This window comes from Schistocerca cancellata, chromosome 5 (genome assembly GCF_023864275.1).
Source record: "Schistocerca cancellata isolate TAMUIC-IGC-003103 chromosome 5, iqSchCanc2.1, whole genome shotgun sequence".
In the NCBI taxonomy this organism is placed as follows: domain Eukaryota; kingdom Metazoa; phylum Arthropoda; class Insecta; order Orthoptera; family Acrididae; genus Schistocerca; species Schistocerca cancellata.
The window spans coordinates 592,026,878-592,048,912 of record NC_064630.1 but is presented as its reverse complement, the minus strand read 5'-3'; the positions used below and the strand labels follow the sequence as shown (position 1 = coordinate 592,048,912).

At 38.8% G+C, this 22,035-nt stretch overlaps 1 protein-coding gene across 4 annotated transcripts in view; it reads left to right on the top strand.

Moving 5' to 3' along the window:
- Positions 1 to 21,311, top strand: part of LOC126187655 (major facilitator superfamily domain-containing protein 12-like) — a 92,540-nt gene extending 71,229 nt beyond the window's left edge. For all 4 annotated transcript variants that reach the window (XM_049928867.1, XM_049928868.1, XM_049928871.1 and 1 more), the window contains exons 10-11: positions 8,887 to 9,014; positions 19,182 to 21,311. In XM_049928867.1, the coding sequence (XP_049784824.1) occupies positions 8,887 to 9,014; positions 19,182 to 19,282 (229 nt within the window). In that variant the 3' untranslated portion in view covers positions 19,283 to 21,311. The remainder of the gene's footprint in view (positions 1 to 8,886; positions 9,015 to 19,181) is intronic.
- The last annotated feature ends 724 nt before the right edge of the window (positions 21,312 to 22,035 follow it).

Genomic DNA, 22,035 nt, shown 5'->3' with positions numbered 1-22,035 from the left:
GAGATTTACAAATCAGTCATTCTTTAATTCAATAACTACTCAGTAGATCATGAGCCCTGTTGTACATGAAAGTCTGTAAATGTTGTTCAACAGCCAAACAGACAAAATGGGGCTCTGTGCGTGAATGTTTGAACTTAAGTACTCCCATCGCTGGACCTCTGGAGAGGTGATGGAGGTGATGCTTGCATGTCATTGTCACCAGTGTAATTGCTCGTAGCAGCGCCCTCGTACTGCGGTGGCGGCTGTAGGAAATGCGACAGTGCAACTGGTGGTGTACATATTTGAAAGAGCTGCTGGCCACATAGTAGCTATACTACATCCCCATTAATACATAACGATAAAACAAACATCAGACTAGGCCAATTTGGGAGTGTTGTATCAAATGGACACACACAACTCAGATTTAAAAGTAATTTTGTTTGTAGAGGGAAACAAACCAACACTTTTTGTTGACACTAGGCATTGCATGAAAGATGTGATGAGCAGTAATTGTATGGGCTTACTCCAGCTACACAGTGCAAAAACGGAACTGCAAATATCTGCCAAAACATCATATAAAATGTGCCTGATGGCTCTTAGGAGAGAGACCTGGTATGCAAGTGTGTGTGTGTGTGTGTGTGTGTGTGTGTGTGTGTGTGTGTTTTGTGGGAGCTGCAATGGTTAAGTGAGGCAACTGCTTAAAGAAGCTGTTAAAGTAGTGGGACTTAGTTTCTGCTGAAGCCAGGTGTGGCACAGGCCCCAGTATTACTAGGCCTGTGACAGAGAAAAATTCATTTCTAGTTGCGCAACAGCAGGTAGTTGCAGTTAGATAACGCTGTTGCTGGGCTATAAATAGCATAGCTTAGCTGATACCACCATGACTCTGGCTGGAAGTTTTACATGTGCAACAGCATTTGAACGTCTCACAATGGGGCACCGCTATCATTGTCGTCGGTGCTTGCGCATGACTGTGTACAAGGTAATAGACAACATTGAGTTGAAGACTGCCGTTATCACAGCTAAAAATAAAGTTAAAGGCATCACTTCTCATGCTGTTATTGATGGACCATGTGTGTTTTTAGGTTGTATATTTGATTTTGCTGTAAGTCAGACCTGGTGCTACTCCACCTGGTAGCCATAATGGTTGGTTAACTGTTGTGTTTGCTGGATGTGGAGGCATAAGTGGGTACAGTGGCAGTGAGAGTTTTGTGCATAGAGCTGTAATTTGTTATCGTGCTTTCCATTTTACTGAAGTAGTAGCTGGTAGTAGTTCTTATTTAGTTCCTGCGCAAGCTTTGTTTATAAGTACTCAAGGTCGGAGGAAGGTGTCAAAGTTTTGCTCACTGTTTTTTTTCAATTGCCATGGCGTAGTGAATCGTGAATTTTTGTCCCGAGGTCATACAGTCAATAAGGAGTATGACCTTGATGTTATGTGCCGTTTGAGAGAAGCAGTATGCAAAAAACATCTGGAATTGTGGAAAAATAATTCATGGCTTTTGCATCAGGACAATGCACCTGCTGATTCATCATTGCTTGAGAGAGATTTTTTTGGCCAAAAGCAACACAGCAATCATGCTTCAGCCACCATATTCACCAAATTTGGTCCTCTGTCACTTTTTCCTGTTCCCAAAGCTGAACACATCTATGAAAGGATGAAGATTTCTAAAGATTGAGGAAATAAAAACTGCATTGCTGGAAGTACTCAAGGCTGTACCTAAAAGTGCTTATGAGAAGTGCTTTGAGGATTGGAAGAAGTGGTGGCACAAGTGTATTGTATTTGAGGGGGATTACTTTGAAGGGGACAACATGAATATTGTTGAATAAATAAATATTTTTTCATAAAAAATATAGTCATCTTACTTTTTGAACACACCTCATACATTCACTCACTCACTCCGCCTAGTCAGGGTAAATTTTGATACAGAGAAAGGCTCTAAAATATTCACACCACACCTCAAGAAATTTAAGTAGATGAAAATATTGAAATGATAGTTATTAACTGCTAAAATATTCACGAAAAGTGCTAGGGTTTTCATTATTGTTTGTGAGAGTTGAACACTGGAATTCAATAGCTAAGAGATCTTTGATGCAAACGTATGTGTGTACTGAAAACAGTCTCTGTGCAATGAGAAGTAGCAGCAACCAAGAATCTGAAATCAGATTATGTAGAAAATGAGTCCTTGTGTAAAATGGTTTAGGCAAGGAAAGCCATCATGAGAGGAATAAAAGTTGTTAGTAAATTCTTATATCAACCTACAGACCCTTCTACAGAAGTAACTGTTCACTCTGTGCAGTAGTATGTGTGTTTCCAAGTCGTGCTATGATAGTTGGAGATATTAGCCACACCACAGCTGATTGGGAAAATAACTACTTCAGGAGTAGTGGATGAGAGAGAACTTCCTGTGAAGTAGTTATAAAAAATTCCTCTTAAATTCCTCAGAGGGAGTGTAGGACCATAATCACGCTCAAAACATTCTAAACTTAACAGGCCGACCCAATCTCATTGAGGATGTTCACATACAGAATAAGATCCATGGTGGTGAACAATTGTAGCAGGGAAGTGTAAAGGGGTAGGAAAAAATCAGCAAAAAAATCTGTATGTTCAGTAAAATTAATAAGTGGGTTATCTCATCTGTTAAGCAGAACTAGAATCAGTTTTGATTAGTTGGAACATTTAGAGGGTCTGTGGTTCAAGTTTATATGAATGACCCACCAAGTTGTAGAAAAACATCTATGTAATAGGAACATGTGACAAAGTAGGCTGTACTAGTAGTGTTGAAAAACAGCTTGAACACAACTGCTCAGTAACACCCTAGACTTTGCAGGATGTGTGTGATTTAGCTTGAATATTGACAGTAATAAACCACAAATCTGTTGAAGCAGAAATATTGTCTCAATGCTTGGAAAAAAAAAGTCATACCTATGTACTAAAAGGATGTATACATAGTCATAGAACTACTATCATCGTACATTACTCTCACCTGCTTGTGTAGCAGAATACTGGAACACATTCTGACTTCAAATTGTAATAACCTGCCTGGAACAAATAATGTCAATGGAAATCATTCAGGACTCCAAAAACTTTGATCTAACGAAACCCAACACGCACTCTTCACACCCATTATCATCAGTGCCGTTAATGGAGGAAACCTGATTGTTTCAGCATTTCCGAAATTTTGAAAAGCTTCTGATTTGGTACCATATTGAATACTTTTAAAGGCAAACATGTTCCTTTGGTATAACCTAACTAGATCTACAAATGGTTCAAAAACTTTTTGGCAGATATTGTAATAATATCTAGTGTTCATAAATGAAGAATAATATATCCATTACTGTCCCCATCATACAGTAATGATGTACTCAGTAGTATAAGTTGCAATTGTAGAAACAATCAGTTATTTCTCAATAAAATAGGTGTCCGAAGCAAAGATTGCTAACTACCATCTGTTGTAGAGAAGTGCTACCTGTGCTGTTACTGTCCGCAGCTCGTGGTCTAGTGGCTAACGTTGCTGCCTCTGGATCATGGGGTCCTGGGTTTGATCCCTGGCCAGGTTGGAGATTTTCTTTGCCTGGGGACTGGGTGCTTGTGTTGTCCTCATCATTTCATCATCATCATCCATGAAAGTGGCTAGATTAGGCCGTTTAAAGCTTGGGGCAGGAAAGGCAAACCTACATTTCTAGCATTTGTAGACTTGGAGAAAGCTTTTGATAATGTTGACTGGAATACTCTCTTTCAAATTCTGAGGGTGGCAGGGGCAAATACAGGGAGCAAAAGGCTATTTACAATTTGTACAGAAACCAGATGGCAGTTGTAAGAATCGAAGGGCATGAAAGGGAAGTAGTGGTTGGGGAGGGAGTAAGACAGGGTTGTAGCCTATCCCTGATGTTATTCAATCTGTATATTGAGCAAGCAATAAAGGAAACAAAAGATAAATTCAGAGTAGGAACTAAAATACATGGAGAAGAAATAAAAACTTTGAGGTTCGCTGATGACATTGTAATTCTGTCAGAGACAGCAAAGGACCTGGAAGAGCAGCTGAACGGAATGGACACTGTCTTGAAAGGAGGATATAAGATGGAACATCAACAAAAGCAAAACGAGGATAATGGAATGTAGTCGAATTAAGTCGGGTGATGCTGCGGGAATTAGATTAGGAAATGAGACGCTTAAAGTAGTAAAGGAGTTTTGCTATTTGGGGAGCAAAATAACTGATGATGGTCAAAATAGAGAGGATATAAAATGTAGAATGGCAATTGCAAGGAAAGCGTTTCTGAAGAAGAGAAATTTGTTAACATCAAATATAGATTTAAGTGTCAGGAAGATGTTCCTGAAAGTATTTGTATGGAGTGTAGCCAAGTACGGAAGTGAAACATGGACGATAAATAGTTTGAACAAGAAGAGAATAGAAGCTTTCGAAATGTGGTGCTACAGAAGAATGCTGAAGATTAGATGGGTAGATCACATAACTAATGAGGAGGTATTGAATAGAATTGGGGAGAAGAGGAGTTTGTGGCACAACTTGACAAGAAGAAGGGATTGGTTGGTAGGACATGTTCTGAGGCATCAAGGGATCACCAATTTTGTATTGGAGGGCAGCGTGGAGGGTAAAAATTGTAGAGGGAGGCCAAGAAATGAATACACTAAGCAGATTCAGAAGGATGTAGGTTGCAGAAGGTACTGGGAGATGAAGAATTTTGCACAGGATAGAGTAGCATGGAGAGCTGCATGAAACCAGTCTCTGGACTGTGAAGACCACAACAACAACAACAACAACAACAACAAGAACAAAGCTTGGGACTTTGTACAGACACTAATGCCGTGCATTTGAGAGCCCCACACACAAACCAATGATCATCATGTGCTGTTTCTGAAATCTGTGTTTTTCTTAGACTGTGAGATTAATTAACCACATCTTGCAAATTTTTGGGAGCAGCAATATGTAGAGTTACAAAGTGGACCAAGCACATAGGTACAGTTGTGATTAAAGCAAAGGGTAGGCTTTGATTCTTCAGAAAGGTACTGGTAAACTGTGTTATGAGTGATTACACACTAAATACTTGTGTACACCATCTGTGAGTACTGCTAAAGTGTGTAGGAGGGGATGGGACAAATAACATAGTGCCAGCAAGGTGCATCTGACACTGTTCTATAGAATATATACACTAATCAGAATGTATGATGATTGGTCCAGTACTGCTTATTCACATACTCATATTCAGTTAGTATAATTGTCAAGTTTGGTAACTTTGCATTACACATAGAATCACATGTACATCTTGCAAGCTTCAATACATTTATTCACTCATGAAATTTGCTGCCAGCTGTCCATTTCAGAACCATAAATATTCACAAGCGCAGGAGCGAAAACTTATCTGCACTACCCCCTAATGGATCTAACTTTGGAACAGAACATAGAGTGAAACACTCTATAATGAATTCTACTGTAATTGATGAAAGTATGTGAATGCAGCTTGCCGCTAACTTGTTGTAATGTTTTGTCTGTACAGAGGTGTATCTGTCGCCTTTATTATCCCTTCACTCTCACACACAAATCGGTACAATACAGTTAGGGCCTCCTGTTTTATCTTGAGGCTGATCCGTGATAAGACAGGCAAACAATTATGCTAATGGAGGATTCTGAGTATTTTCTCGAATTTCATTCTCTCTCTCTCTCTCTCTCTCTCTCTCTCTCTCTCTCTCCTTTATCTGTGTACAGTTTTAAATATATTATTTCATTTACGTGGAATCAGCCCAATAGAATCTCTGGTGGAGCCCTTCGTCTTAATATTCAGCGGCTGGTTTGCTGGAAAAGATCTTTACATTTGTTATTATTGTTAAGCGCTGCATTCAGTTGGGAAAAATCGATAGTTTGAACAATTCGTTCATTTTTTACGACAGATTTAGAATTTCAGATGTGGACGAAGCCTTTTTGGATGATTTTATCAAAACTCGGTGACTGCAGGCTCTCTTCGTCACAACTGAAACTTCCCCACTAATTACAGGGCCAAGGCAATCATCAATGATTCAGACAGAGAACTCATTCGTCATTCACTCTAGAATAAAAGGGTCACAAACCTTATTTCTGAGGAAAATAGTATATTCAATCCATCTCCATTACATGTTCCGTTTTCTGTTGATTCCAAGTCTTACTTAATTTTCGTTTACCGTTTTTCTCTATCCACCAATAACCCGCTAGTGGCACAAACTTTAATAGCTCGCTTTAGCGAGAAGAAGAGCAAATATGTCTCTTTTAGCAACCCGACAATCTTCCAACAGATACTTCCGAAGCTGTACTCCTCTCCCTTTATAATAACCATGGAGAATACATCTATGTATCTCTGTTATTCCAAAGAATAATCTTACTAGAAAAATACCTTGGCGTCGACGAGCTGTTGGCGCATATATTACTAGAAATCCGATCAGATACTTTCCAAAAGTGAATAAATGTGGATGATTTGGTTGACCATTATTAATTATTGCGTGGTAGAGGGTAAATTTCCGTGGGGAGATTACAACTCGTTAAACTAATACTTTTCACTCATTGAAATAAAATTTCTGACTGGTAGCAGATGGATTTTCTAATGAAAGATCATTTGTTTCTCCATAACAGCTTCAATAGGACAGAGGAATTTGTGAGAGAAGTAACAAACAGCAAAACTCAAAATACTTTGGGGGGGGGGGGGGGGGGGTGTAGCTTATGTACTGAACCATGTATCTGGAAACGTAACGTTCTTCTCAGAATGTTGTTTGTGACACAACCAGATTCCTTCAAGTAGGAGAAGATCCCTGTTGCAGTATTGCCATATACTACGAGGGTTGCCCAGTAAATAATGCCCCATATTTTTTTTTCTCCAGAAGTATTTATTCCACAACAATCAAATTTACATATGTGAAAGACTGATGTTTTGTCTACTTGCTTTATTTTTCCACATAATCTCCTTCAAGTTCGACGGCCTTTTTCCAGCGAGACACAAGAGCGTGTATTCCCTGCCGGTAAAAATCTGTACTCTGCCTACGGAGCCAGGTTGTCACTTCGTGAATCACTTCTTCGTCATCGGCAAAACGTCTTCTACGAATGAAATTCTTCATTGGCCCAAACAAGTGAAAGTCTGAAGGAGCCAAATCGGGGCTGTAGGGTGGATGGGGTAACACTATCCAACCCAGTTTCGCGATGTGTTCACAAGTCCTCAAACTTGTGTGAGGACGAGCGTTATCATGCACACACTTTTGAGTATCCAAGCTGATTGATAATCACATCCACACTTCCTTTGCTTACTGACAACTCCAGTGCCAATTGTCGAGTCGTAATGCGTCGATCCCGTCGAATGAGAACATCAGCCCGCTGCAACATGTCAGGCGTGACAGCCGTGGGAGGCCTTCCCGACCGCGGCAAATCTCGGAGCTCCGCAGCACCACCCTCTGATGCTTTCACCCTCTGTGCCCAGCGACCAACAGTACTCCTATCGACTGCAGATGTTCCGTAGACTTTGCACAAGCGTTTATGAATATTGCCCATGGTTTCTTCCTCTGCTACGAGAAATTCAATCACTGCACGTTGTTTATGACGGATGTCACCTGCAGACGCCATTTTAGAACATTCCTACACCACCGCTCTCTGTCGGAGGAAATTGAAACTTTGCGTACACACGCGGGAAACTTCAAATAACTCGCACCTAAAGTGTCACATTTCTAATATTTTTTATTTCGGAAAAAAAAAATATGGGGCATTATTTACTGGGCAACCCTCGTATATGTATTCTGTGGTGTAGTGGTTTCAGTCACTGAATAACAATATATGGATCACTGATTGGATTCCCATCATTTGCATTTATCTAATATTGGTAATTTCTGGGACTTGGTTATTTATGGAATGCTGCAATTTGCTGGAATATTCCATGTGTGTGTAAATAAGAGCACTTTTGTGCCTGCTCAATAAACATGCTAAAAATAACATAATTTGTGTACTGGCTTGTACTGTAGATCAGAAGAGTTAGTACTTCTTAATGGTGGAAACTTAATAGTAATCAAAGCATTGGTAGAAGTACTTCTGTAACAAAAGGCAAGGACACTTAGGTCTGCTGGAAAGACCTCTGGACCGAGCGAGGTGGCGCAGTGGTTAGCACACTGGACTCGCATTCGGGAGGACGACGGTTCAATCCCGTCTTCAGCCATCCTGATTTAGGTTTTCCGTGATTTCCCTAAATCGTTTCAGGCAAATGCCGGGATGGTTCCTTTGAAAGGGCACGGCCGATTTCCTTCCCTAACCCGAGCTTGCGCTCCGTCTCTAATGACCTCGTTGTCGACGGGACGTTAAACACTAACCACCACCAACCACCAAAGACCTCTGGACAATGTTCGCCGAGAAGCAAAACAGGTAATTGTTTTTTTATCAGCCTTCAGAGGATATAACAATGAATGGCATCATCAGTTGGGTGAAAGAGTGCAAGGGCTAAAAAAGATGGAAAATGTCCTTTTTATTATCAGAACTGTATAGTTAACCACAAAGATGGTTCAGGAATGATAAAACTTACGATACGGCACCCCCTCCATACCACACGCCCCTCCTTGATTTCCACATAGGAATTTGAGGATAGAAGACATTTAGATAGCAATATGTAACTTTATACTGTAGTATTTGATTTTGCAAACCTCTGAGAATCATAGCTTGGATGATCTGTACAATGTATATAATGAGACTAAGAAATCACATTTTACACATTTACAGATGGACTCTACTGCCTGGAATAATATTAGAAAAATTGCATTGATCTAAATGTTTCCTGTTGTGATGTCTAGGATAAAAGTGTAGTCCTACAATTTTAATGTATTCTATATCTTAAATGAACTTGGTTGTTTCGAATGTTTTTAAGGAAACTACCCGATAGAAAAAATATAATTTGTTTCAGGAAATGTGGCACACTGTGTGTTGGGTACTACCGAGATGTAATGACATATGTGTGTGGCGGTGCAGCTTTATTTGGTGTTGTTGCTTTAGTGACCCTGATGCCATTCCAGATAGGGAGAAGAAAGGATGGTAAGTTAAGCAGTGACCACTGCTGGAACAAAATTTTGTCACTGTTTCTACTGATATTATTGCTATGAGTGTTCTTATTACATATCGTGTTTTATGTAATTTTGGTAACACACTTTTTTGTATACTCAAGAAGTACAAGATTTTTTTATACTTTTGTTATTGCAGATGTGTACAATTAAAAAGCTATTTTAAACTGCATACTGAGAAATACACAAGTGCTAATTTTGGAATAAGTGTCATAGACATCTAAAAATATATTATTGTTAAATTTGTAGCTTATATTATTATAAGAAACAGACTAGTAATCAAGAAGATTAAAGTATGTATATTATAGAGGGAAACATTCCATGTGGGAAAAATATATCTAAAAAGAAAGATAATGAGACTTACCTAACAAAAGCGCTGGCAGGTCGATAGACACACAAAGAAAGATGGGAACTTCAAGTGTGAGGCCTTTGGGGGTGATGCCAAATATATTGTTTGTGTGTCTATCGACCTGCCAGCGCTTTTGTTTGGTAAGTCTCATCATCTCTCTTTTCAGATATAAAGTATGTATATTTTTTGATGTCATTACGAGTAATTGGTTATTCAAGAATGAGGGCAAATGCTCAATTAATAAACAGTTATTGAACAGGAAAAAAGCTGTAATTATGTGATTTACAAAGATGACAGTAAAATCGAATGCACTTACTATTGAGGAACAGCTCTTGTCAAAACCCACTATAAGATGATGCCCAACTGTATATTTTATAAAATGCAATCTGTGAAGAAAGAATCAGTCAAACTCATTGTGGTTTCTGGAAACAATTATCCACACCTATCATATTAGATACCTCACCAAAATGTCATGCAAACTCGACAAAAATTTGTGGGCCTTTGGCAAGATTAGAGGTGATTTATGATTATTCATCAGGAGGGCCCACTGAACTGTCTGACCCAATTCAAAATATCTGAGAAGTTATAATGTAATTGGATAAGTAAAAACCTACTCGCCAACTGGTGGCAGGAGATGAGTAGATCTTTTATCTATCCACTTATATTACATTTTCAAAAACTGATTATTTTTGTTGTTGTAATGAATCTAGCTACTACATCTGTGTAAAAAAGTGGACAAAGTGAATCTTGGGGATAGCTTTAGTAACATCGTCGAACAGAGGCTAGGATGATGTTTTATTACCAGATTTATTTCAGTTTTTGCTAGATAAGAAAATGAGGGAAATGTTCCACAATAATATCAGTGAGTTTCAAATGGAGAATAAGAATGCCACTCAGTTGGCACATGGCAATACAGGCATATAATCCAGGTCAGTGACATAACCAGTACAAATGAGCAAAAACATAGAAACTGCAGGGAGCAGGATCAGTCTTCTTGTGAATGGAATGGACAGAATATTATTAGCAAAGATTAAAAAGATGGAGGTGGTAAACTCCATCCACGTATCACTTTCAGCTGATCCAATAAAAAAATCAGGATTTGAGTACATAGGAGTGAATTTGCAGTGGATAAATCAGGTCAGGAAGAGGTAAAATGAGCATATGTGCTGCAGACAGCTGTTACTATATTTGTCCATTGTGTGTTCTTTCCAAAAACTTTTAAAACTTTATAATTTACTTGAAGGTTGTTAATCCCCCATGGTATTGCTTTTATATGCTAACAGGAGTATTTAATTGTTTTTATTATGCACCCATCACTAACATGCAGCCTATGTCATCATAAGTAATTTAAAAACAGAATTTAAAATAAGGGTTGACACTTGTCAGAAAAAATAGTGGATATTTATTGTATTTATATTTGTATAATAATTGTATGCACAGGGTCTCTCCCCTAAGTCACTATGCACATTTTCTCTGGTGTTTCAAGAAAAGAGTGTGTCAGTTTGTTTCCTATTATACATAAAACTGGTTTTAAAGAGGAATTGTATATTCCCATTTGATAGAGCAGTTCTGAATTAGTCTGGTGCAATATTAGTTTTATCAATATGTATTAACAGGGACAGTAAAACATAAAGAATAACCAATACTTCAGCAGTGACTCACATACCACCATGCCCCATGCTATCTGCTTTGTCCATGCATTAGTGCTACTCAGCTGCTGCCGGATTATTAGTTATTGTTCCTGTTTCAATGACCCCATTAATACATTTTGATAAAATGAATATTGGACTAAACTAATTTGGGAGTGCACAATTCTGCATCTAAATCCCCACCCATACTCAACAAGTCTGTTACAGAGGGTACTCTCTGTACCATTGTCACTTCCCCACTTTCATGCTACAGTCCCAAATAGTTTGTGGGAAGAAAGATTGCTGGTAAGCCTCAAAGTGGGCTCATCTATCTCTAATGTTTTCCTCATGGTCTTTTCACAAGATATATGTAAAAGAAAGCAATATATTTGTTGGCTCTTCCAGGAACGTACTCCTGGAACTTCAACAATAAACCACACAATGATGCAGACTGAGTATCTTGCAGTGTCTGCCATTGGAGGTGGTTGATCATCTCTGTGATTCTTTCGTGCTTACTAAGAGACCCTGTAACAAGATGTGGTACTCTTCTTTGGAGCTTCTCAATTTCCTATGTCAGTCCTATCTGGTGCAGATCCCATACCCATGAGTGATATTCACATATCGGTTGAGAGAGAGTTTTGCAAGCTACTTCCTCGATTGATGGACTGCATTTCTTGAGGACTTTGAATCTTCTGGCATCTGCCTTACTCGTGATATAAATGTATGTGGTTGTTCCATTTGTAGTAGCTCTTAGATGTTAAAGTAGTTCCAAAATATTTTATGGAAGCACCTGGTTCCATTCATTGTTCTGAAAATGTGTAATTGTACAGTAAAGGGTCTTTCTTCCTATGTGTTTGCAATACCTTAAATTTGTTTACATTTAAGGCCAGTTGTCACTCCCTGCACAGAGCATTGGCCCTTTGCAGGTCTTCCTACATTTGCTACAATATTCTACTGTCATGACTTGTCTATACAGGGTGTTACAAAAGGTGCAGCCAAACTTTCAGGAAACATTCCTCACACACAAATAAAGAAAAGACGCTTAATTTCCGTATTAGAGCTCATTTTAGTTTCGTCAGTATGTACTGTACTTCCTCGATTCACCACCAGTTGGCGCTATTGAAGGAAGGTAATGTTGACTTCGGTGCTTGTGTTGACATGCGACTCATTGCTCTACAGTACTAGCATCAAGCAAATCAGTACGTAGCATCAACAGGTTAGTGTTCATCACAAACGTGGTTTTGCAGTCAGTGCAATGTTTACAAATGCGGAGTTGGCAGATGCCCATTTGATGTATGGATTAGCACGGGGCAATAGCCGTGGCGTGGTACGTTTGTATCGAGACAGATTTCCAGAACGAAGCTGTCCCGACAGGAAGACGTTCGAAGCAATTGATCGGCGTCTTAGGGAGCACAGAACATTCCAGCCTATGACTCGGGACTGGGGAAGACCTAGAACGATGAGGACACCTGCAATGGATGAGGCAATTCTTCGTAAAGTTGACGATAACCCTAATGTCAGTGTCAGAGAAGTTACTGCAGTACAAGGTAACGTTGACCACGTCACTGTATGGAGAGTGATACGGGAGAACCAGTTGTTTCCGTACCATGTACAGCGAGTGCAGGCACTATCAGCAGCTGATTGGCCTCCACGGGTACACTTCTGCGAATGGTTCATCTAACAATGTGTCAATCCTCATTTCAGTGCAAATGTTCTCTTTACGGATGAGGCTTCATTCCAGTGTGATAAAATTGTAAATTTTCACAATCAACGTGTGGGCTGACGAGAATCCGCTTGCAATTGTGCAATCACGTCATCAATACAGATTTTCTGTGAACGTTTGGGCAGGCATTGTTGGTGATGTCTTGATTGGGCCCCATGTTCTTCCACCTACGCTCAATGGAGCACATTATCATGATTTCATACAGGATACTCTACCTGTGCTGCTAGAACATGTGCCTTTACAAGTACGACACAACATGTGGTTCATGCACGATGGAGCTCCTGCACATTTCAGTCGAAGTGTTCGTACGCTTCTCAACAACAGATTCGGTGACCGATGGATTGGTAGAGGCGGACCAATTCCGTGGTCTCCACGCTCTCCTGACCTCAACCCTCTCGACTTTCATTTATTGGGGCACTCTTTTTGCTTTCTTAGCAGTTTTCTAACATGGCTGTCAAACCATGGCAGTTCTTTTCCATCACTCACACCTTTGGTTGGCACATACCTGTCATAAAGCATATTTTATGATGTGATGTGCTTGATCTTTATCTATTGATATTCAATGCTGTTAGTGCTGGAGATGAAATTTTTGTGCTGATCGCTCAGTTAATCTGAAATTTTTCTCGTTGCTCTAGCTAACTAGAAAGATCTTTCTGCCTTTCTTTGATTTATATTTACAGCCATACTCAGTGATGATATGTTGGCCTAATTGTCACAGATTCCCTGTTCTGCACTATCTGGCTCAAAAAGCTCTCATCCATTTGTCACCAGCAGGTCTAAGATGTCACTTTTATAAGTAAGTTCCCTGCTTATCTGCTAAAGATAGTTTTCAGATAAAGCACTTAAGCCAATTTTACATGATTCTTTGTCTCTGCTGGCCATCCTAACCATTTAAGTCTCCCAGTCTATAACAGGCAAGTTAAAATGTCCACCCAAAACTATAACGTGACTAGGAAATTCACTCAAAATATTATCAAAGTTACTTTGTGACTTTTCTGCCACTACTACTGCTGAGATGGGGGGGCCTATAAAAGCATCCAATGACCGTGTTTGTGCCACCTTTAACATTTGTTCACCCAAATTATTCTCATTTGGGATCTGAACTAATCTCATTATACATTATCGTATTTTTTATGGCTATAAACACACCACCACCATCAGTGTTCAACCTATATTTTCATTATACTTTCCAACCAGAATTTAGAATTTCATTGCTATTGACAAGTGGTTTCAGCCAGCTTTCTGTCCTTAGTACATTGGGGCATTGCTACCATTTATGAAAGATTAGTTTTGAGACCTATCCATAGATGCTCTGGCAATTAATTAATACTAAATTAATCAAACAATGGAAAATACAGGATGGATTGTAAAAATATTATGAAAAGGAAAGTTGCTATTCACCATATAGTGGAGATGTTGCAGATAGGCACAACAAAAAGACTCACAATTAAAGCACTTTTGGCCATTGGCCTTTGTACACACACACACACACACACACACACACACACACACACACACACACACACACACATGCAACTCACATACGCAACTGCAGTCTCAGGCAACTGGCAGTGTGGTGTCAGTTGCCTGAGACTGCAGTTCTGTGTGCGCGCGTGCACAAAGAATCGTCTGAGTCTATATTTCATACTTCCACTGTGCACGTGTATTGTGACAGTCTTGTTGTTGTGCCTATCTGCGACTCAGTAATACTCATATTAACATTTTCATTCTCCAATCTGCTTTGACAAATGCTACTCTGTCTGAATTTGGAAGATATCTTATAGGGCCTATTGATGTACTCCAGTACCCTAATAGCTGCTGTGTGTAGCATATGCCTGACCAAGAAGGGAACCCTAAATTCCTCCAGCTACTAGTGGAGGTTGAGGAATTTGTATCTGATAGTCAAAGAATCGTCTGAGTCTATATGTTACACTCCTACTCTGCTCCAAACCAGATGACCACAATAGGTTCTGGGAATGTTTCTGCAAAACAATAGCTCTGTGTCCATCCTGTGGTTGTTGCTAGCTGTTCACCAAATCAGCCAGCAGCCTGTAGGAACTGAGAATGGCCTCTGAACCCAGGCAGCAGATCTCGTGCATCATTTGTGCCTAGATGAGCCACAGTTTGCAGCCAAGTGCACCAAATGTGCCTAGTCACTGCTAGCAGAGCATCCTTCACATCTTGATTGAGACCCCTCAGCAGGCAAACAGTGGGCGTTGGCCTTCATCTCCGACCTGCGCACTATTTTAGTGAGGGGCTGCATCTCCCGCCTAACATTGGAGCTCTCACTGACAAGCAATCCCACCCTCCTCACTTATCTGGACTTCTCGGGGAGATCAGCCACAGTCCCAACAGGTGAGGCATTTAATGCTGGTTCCAGCATAGTTTCAGCAGCAGCTGTACCTCAAACCCGATTTTAAGACGTATGGGGACAGCCGTGCAGCCGATTCACTCTTTTACATTCTGCCCAGAGATTCATGACCCTGCCACTGTTTGCCAGTCACCATCACGTGTCATTTCACTTGTGGATTGGAACATGTGGCAGCATCAGGGATCCCAGGTGACGCTACAGGCTACAGAGGTGTCAAAGCATTAGTCTTGGATGCCCCAACACTACTGTAGCCCAGGGCAGCAACGTGAAGCCTGTCAACCATGGCCAACACAGCCTCTGGCTGTTCACAGACAGTGGCCAATTTCCCCAATATCTGCACATAACAGGTGCTGTCCCTATCCATCATTAATCAGGTATTGTCTTAACTATAGATAACATTACCCCCACCCAGGAAATTGAACTCTCAACAAAAAAAACTGAAAGGTTGCAAACTCTTACACCAAAAATATATAACACCACTAAAAAAACACGTAAATAACTAGCTACTGTTCACTTCTGATCAGAAACATGAGGGATGCTGATAAATTTTTGATTTTATAAAGAAAAAATGCCATTTTGGATTTGAAGAAGTTTATTTATTCAGCATATTCCCCCTTGAGCTCAAAAAATTTAGGCATCTTTGTTCCAGTTTCTTTTACCTATCTGTTAAAAAAATTGATAAAAAATATTGATGCTGCTACAAACCAATCGTCAGCAGTCTTTCAGGCTTCCTCAATGTTCAGAAATCTGCCTTTGATGTTTCTTGAGGTTTAGGAAACATAATAGTTCTAAGGGACCAAGTGAAGTGAGTGGGGTGTATGTTTTAGGATTTAAAAGTGAGTGTCTGCCAGTTTTTTGTGCATGATGGCCACCTTGTGAGGAGCAGCATTGTCTTTGCAGAAACAAGATTCCTTTTTTCAGCTTTCTTCGATATTTGTGGAGCCCAGTTGTTGCTTCAGTTTGTCAAGAAGTTTAACGTAGTACTTTGCCGCAATGGTTTTATCACGTTGCAAGTGGTCAGTAAGTAGGATTCCATCTTGATCCCAAAAGACGGATGCGAGCAACTTGTCTGCTGACTTTTGTGGTTTGGAGTTCTCAAAATTTGGAAAACTCTCTGACATTCATGCTTTTGGTCTGCATAGAGACATCTGAGAACGCATTTGATTGTGAGAGCTTTCTCGTGTCCAAAATGTCATGAATAATACAGCCACACTTCCTTGGGGCATGCCCAGGGTCTCTGCTGTCTGTTTAGCAGTTATCCTGTGATCATCCAGGATCATGGAATGAACTGTGACTTGAATTGGCCTTCCAGGATGCTCTTGATCTTCAATGTTGAAATGCATGATTTTAAATGCAGCAGCCCAATTCTTGATAGTGGAGTAGGAAGGGCAGATACCATCCATTTTACCAGACAAATCATCTTAAATTTGTTTGGCTGTGTTTCATTTTTTTTTAAATGTACTTATTCACAGCATGGCACTCTTTCATTAGGAATTCCCTATTTTCTTGTGTAATGTTCATTTAAAATCTGCATAGAAAAAATAAAAACCTATGTTACTGCAATGCAATTACTATCACTAGGAACCTAATCCAGTTAATAGAGTGGATGTTACAATAATTTGAACTTAAATTCCATGATTTTGGCCCTCAAAATTGCCCAGATGTGCATTCATGCATTTTCATGATGGAAGAGGATTTTTTCCTTTATGAAATGAAGACTTTTTCCATGATTTCTTCACTCTTCTGGTGCAGTAATGACACTTAATACCCTCCAGTTAATGTTTGGTCCTTTTTCAAGTAACTGCTGTAGATGGCTTCATGTGCAATCCAAAAAATCTTGGCCATCAACTTGCCAGCTGATTTCACTGTCTTTGCCTACTACAGAGCCCATTCACCTTCAAAAACCCACTGTTTTGATTGTTCCTTAGTCTCTGGACTGTAGTAGTGTATCATTGTTTCATCCACAGTTTGGCATCAACATAAAAACCTGGCAGGATTTTGGTGGAAAAGTGCCAAACAGCCTCAGCATCAACCAGTGTTTCATTTATTCTCCACGGAGATCAAATGCAGTATCCATCTTGCCGAGATTTTTTTTTCCACACTCAGTTCTGCCTCCAAAATTGAATACACTGTACTTTGCCAGATGCATGTTGCCTCTATTATTTCTCACACTTTCATCTGTTGGTCACTTGAAACAGTATTGTCAATTTTATCAATCATTTCAGGGGTGGTCATTTCCACTGGATGTCTCCAATGACGTTCATCTTTTGTGAATGTATGGCCATGTTTAAACAATGCTGATATCCGGCAGAACACCCGACAACCCAAGATGTCATTAGATCGCCGGGAAAGGCTGAAGAGTTACATGTTTAAACTTATTTACCTAATAGTAAAAAGTTGCAAAAACAGGAGCAGATGTGCTGTGAACTTTAGCCAACTCGCATTTGATCTGTTTCAGTGTTATGCCTTTTAAATAGAAGTGTTTAGTCGCTACTTGAAACTCAGTTTTTTCCAAGACGCAAAATAAGCATGAGCTTGCTATTTAAATTGACTGGGACAATGAAACCATGTGATGGATATGGCTGCAGCTTGACCTGCCTTCTAGCGGTGTGATTCTCACTACTAGAAAACTGTTTTGATACTGCGAGCTTCATGTCTTGTATTTTCTAAGATCTTATTAAATGACGTTCATAAATAATTGTACAGTAAATAAATAAATAAATAAATAAATAATGTAGAAGTCGGTCATTAAATGGTCACCATGTTCTCATATTTTTCTGTGGCATAATATTTTATAATTGCAAGCTGATTCATTCCATCACAACAAGAGATTACAGTTTCAACCCATGGAACATGCAAATAACTAATTAAGTAAGAAAATACAGGACAACAATCTTCAATGGTTTATCCTGCAATTTGGCATACAGAATGGTGGGCAGCAGAGAGCAAGAAACATAATCCAGTAGAAATGGACCCTTGTTGTGCTGCCAGGAGTACTGTGGATCTGATTTCTGTATTATACGATGGTGACTGACAAGTCAGTCAGTTTTTTTAATGTACCACAGAAATAATGTCTCTGTATAAATGACACTAGTTTTTTGTTTGTTACTGAAATGCAATGTGGCAGTCATTTGTCTTTCTCAATAAATTGTAGTTTTCTGCCAACCGCAGTGGTCTAGCAGTTCTGGCGCTGCAGTCTGGAACCGCGGGACTGCTACGGTCACAGGTTCAAACCCTGCCTCGGGCATGGGTGTGTGTGATGTCCTTAGGTTAGTTAGGTTTAAGTCGTTCTAAGTTCTAGGGGACTTATGACCTAAGATGTTGAGTCCCATAGTGCTCAGAGCCATTTTTTTTTTTTTTTTTTTTTTTGTAGTTTTCTCAGCAAAAAGGGGGTTGCAGTGAGCTGTCTGAGAAAGGCATGCGTGTTACTATTTCTTCTATAATCTGAAGCAAGTAAAACTGCGAAGCTCTTTTTTTCCTTTCCAAGGCGAACAAGCATTTGACAATAAAGAGCTTATTGGAAGGCAGACCTAACCTGCATGCTTGTCCTGAATCGGAACTGCAAGAGCTTGTGGGTATCAGCACTGAATATAGCACAGTCCCTTAACTGTTTAATTAGAGTGAAAATTTATCTCTAGCTGACGTACTGTTGAATATAGGTAAAATAAAATATGCAGAACTGGTTAATTTACTGTTTTTAAGTCACAGCAGTTGTCTGTTGTTTTGTAGCTAATATCATGAATTTAAAAGATCCACAATACAATTCATCTAGTTTGAATTCTTAGTAATATATTCCCTCATAAAGTTATTGCTTTCTCTCTTATTTGCTATTGATCTGGTAATTCTATTCAATGGAATTATACATCGTTACCATATGGCATTGAGTCATCAGATTTGCTGTTTTTTCTGGAGGCAGAGAGCATTTTATTTATTTTACTTATTTGGTATCAGTATCATTAAGTTGTCACTCATGTTGTTCTATATTGAGAGAGTGTTACCAAGTTAGTGATTAATTACACAATTTAAAGAAAAACACCTGTTCTGACAAAAGAACATGATTGTCATTTCAGGTGCGGCACCACCATACAGTTCACTGACTTCTGAAGAACAAACAGATGGCTTTGTTAATACCAGCATCCAAAATGAAAATCAAGCTGGCCTGATATCTTAATATATAATTGTTGTTACTATATGACTGTTGACTGTGATATATTTTGTAAATGATACTGACTCATAATCTTAGTCACTTATAATTTGTTGTTTTGTGTGAAGTTTTATTGCACCTACTGTTTCAAAAAAATTGTTTCCTTGTTTGTTTATATATATATTCATCATCAAGTATGTGTGCAATGATTGCTTTAGCAAATGTTGTATTTATTTATTTCTTGTTTAATGAGTGTAGTTTAAAATGTTTTGCACAGACACTACATGGAAGATAACTGGCAGGAGACTTTCAAAACTATACTTCAAAAGTTTTGTGATGTTGCCTCCTAGACAACACATTTTTTAAAAAAGATTACAAGTAGTACAGTTTTATTTTATTTATTTATTTTTAATATTGCTTGTACTATCGCTAAAGAATTTCATTCTATACTTCCATCTCCAGGTGGAAACTGGAGTAGTGTATTAACAAGATGATTTGTTGCTAACACTGCACAACTTTAATACAGAGTTTCTGTGAACAGATTTTATTCATAGCATGTGTGTTTGACTTTCAAGAATTCCCATATGTAATCATAATAAGAGGTATTTGTATTTCTGACTCCATTTATGGCTGACAACCTGAAAATCTGTTTTAGCAAACAGCTAGTAGTTACCTGATCTTTGTACTATGTACATAATTTGATAATGCTACAAAACACTTTGTAAAACTTCTTGTTAAATGTAATACAAATGGGAAATTTTATATTGGACTAAGTTTAAAATATACACAATTGTTGCAAACAGTTTAGATGACCACTTTTGATATTATGATATTAGTTTACACTACATTGGAGAACAATATGAGCTTTTTGTTTTCATTTTTGTAATCCAACTGAATGTGGTCTTTTATGCTGTGGTTAATACTTTTATTTCAGTTGTTAATTTCCAAAAAAATGAAAGATGTTTCCAATATGCCATACAGTACTCTTAAAGGCCAATGTAACCAGATCCAATTCCATTTTAGCTTTCTTGTATCTTCTGCAAAAGTACTTCAGATTTTACTCTTACACATATTCTCTCTTCTTTCATTTCCTCTGTACGGGGGGTGTCTTGTAGGAAAGGCATATTGTAGCTAGTCACTAACAGGAGTAGACGTTCAAAGTAACATAACTGAAACTATTTCCAAAACTGACTTTTTTTATTTGTTATTTATGTGAACTTCATTAACTAGGCATCTTGTGTGAATATTTTATGAGCAAATTAGCACCATTTCTGAATTTGAGTGCAGGCACATTTCTTTGATAGACATGATCTTTGAGATAGTTCACTCTTAGACTCCATTCATGTATCATAAGAAACTAACAGTTGACAATTGTAATTGATTTTCATGTTGACCTCTGAATTCTTCAACAGCATGTTCGAGAAAGGTGTCATAGTTTTAGTGTTCAAATCATTGAATTAAGTGCTCTTGAGTCTTCATATAAGTTATTTGTTTCTCCTTTAATGTTAACCCATTAAGCTGTCCACAAATAACTTATGATTGCATTATGTTATCACCTTTTGTATCTTATATTCCCCTTCAAATTTTCACTTACAAAGTCTGCACTTGCCAAATTTCATTTCACTGAGGCCTCTTGTATGTGTTTGTACTTAGAATACAGAAAATTTAAAATATTGGCATAAAATCTATGCTCACACATTTGCGTTGCAGATGAGTGTCTCACCATATCATGCAGTGGTATTGTAGCAGCATGCAGCATGGCAAATGTCTGGCGATATTTAGAGAGTGAATTTTACACTGTGGCAGTATTTAAATATTCATTCCACCCTACAGGTAGCAGACTGGAATTGATCTTGTACCCATCGGTTACACGTAGCCACAGCATCATTGACTGTAGGTCCTTTCCTGGCAGTTGCTGGTGTGGTTTCTTGCTTTTATCAGCAAGTCCTCTTTCTTTGCAGAGCTGTTGCGAAGCTTGTGTGTCTCAATAGATTCTCTGTATAGAAGGTTTGACAGCTCTTGATGGCATATCCTACGTGTGCCATCAATTTTTATTTTTTTAGTGATATGTCATGCTGAATCACAGCCACCAGTGCCGATTATTTCAGCGAACCTGTCATTGAATTGTAATTTTCCACAGTTCTGTGGTATTCCTAAAAAATCCCTATGCTGTGAGTAGTTCTATCTTTTTGTCAGTTTGTGTACCATCTTTATGCTATGCTTGCATTGGAATTCCTGATATTTCCTCTTGTGGTGTATCTCAGGCTTAGTCTTATTGATGCTCCTGGCACTCGTGGTGTTAACTGCACTGCTCCTTGTGTCTGAAGTGCTGTGGCTCACGTACTCATCTCATATGGACTAAGAGTACTGATGATACTTTTCTGCAAAATGTCAAAAAATAGTATCCCACAGGACAATGCGAGGAGAGCACTTACAGTCTGCACAAGTACAACAATGAAAGCCTCATTATCACATCAGTGGCAGTGCACTTCTTAATTTTTGTCACCTAATTCTGTACAGGAATATATCTTGCATAGTGAATGTCAAAAAATTATTCTGAATGTGTCTTCAATTGAAAATTTTTGTTCAGCCATGTTGTGCTGCATAGCTATGTCATTAGGCTTTATAATTCTTGTCTCAGAAATCTGATCAAGTTTAAACATTGAAAATGAAATTAAGGTGTGTGTGTGTGTGTGTGTGTGTGTGTGTGTGTGTGTGTGTGTGTGTGTGTGTGTGTGTGTGCGCACACGTGTGTCTGCAGCAGATGTTATCATTTCAAC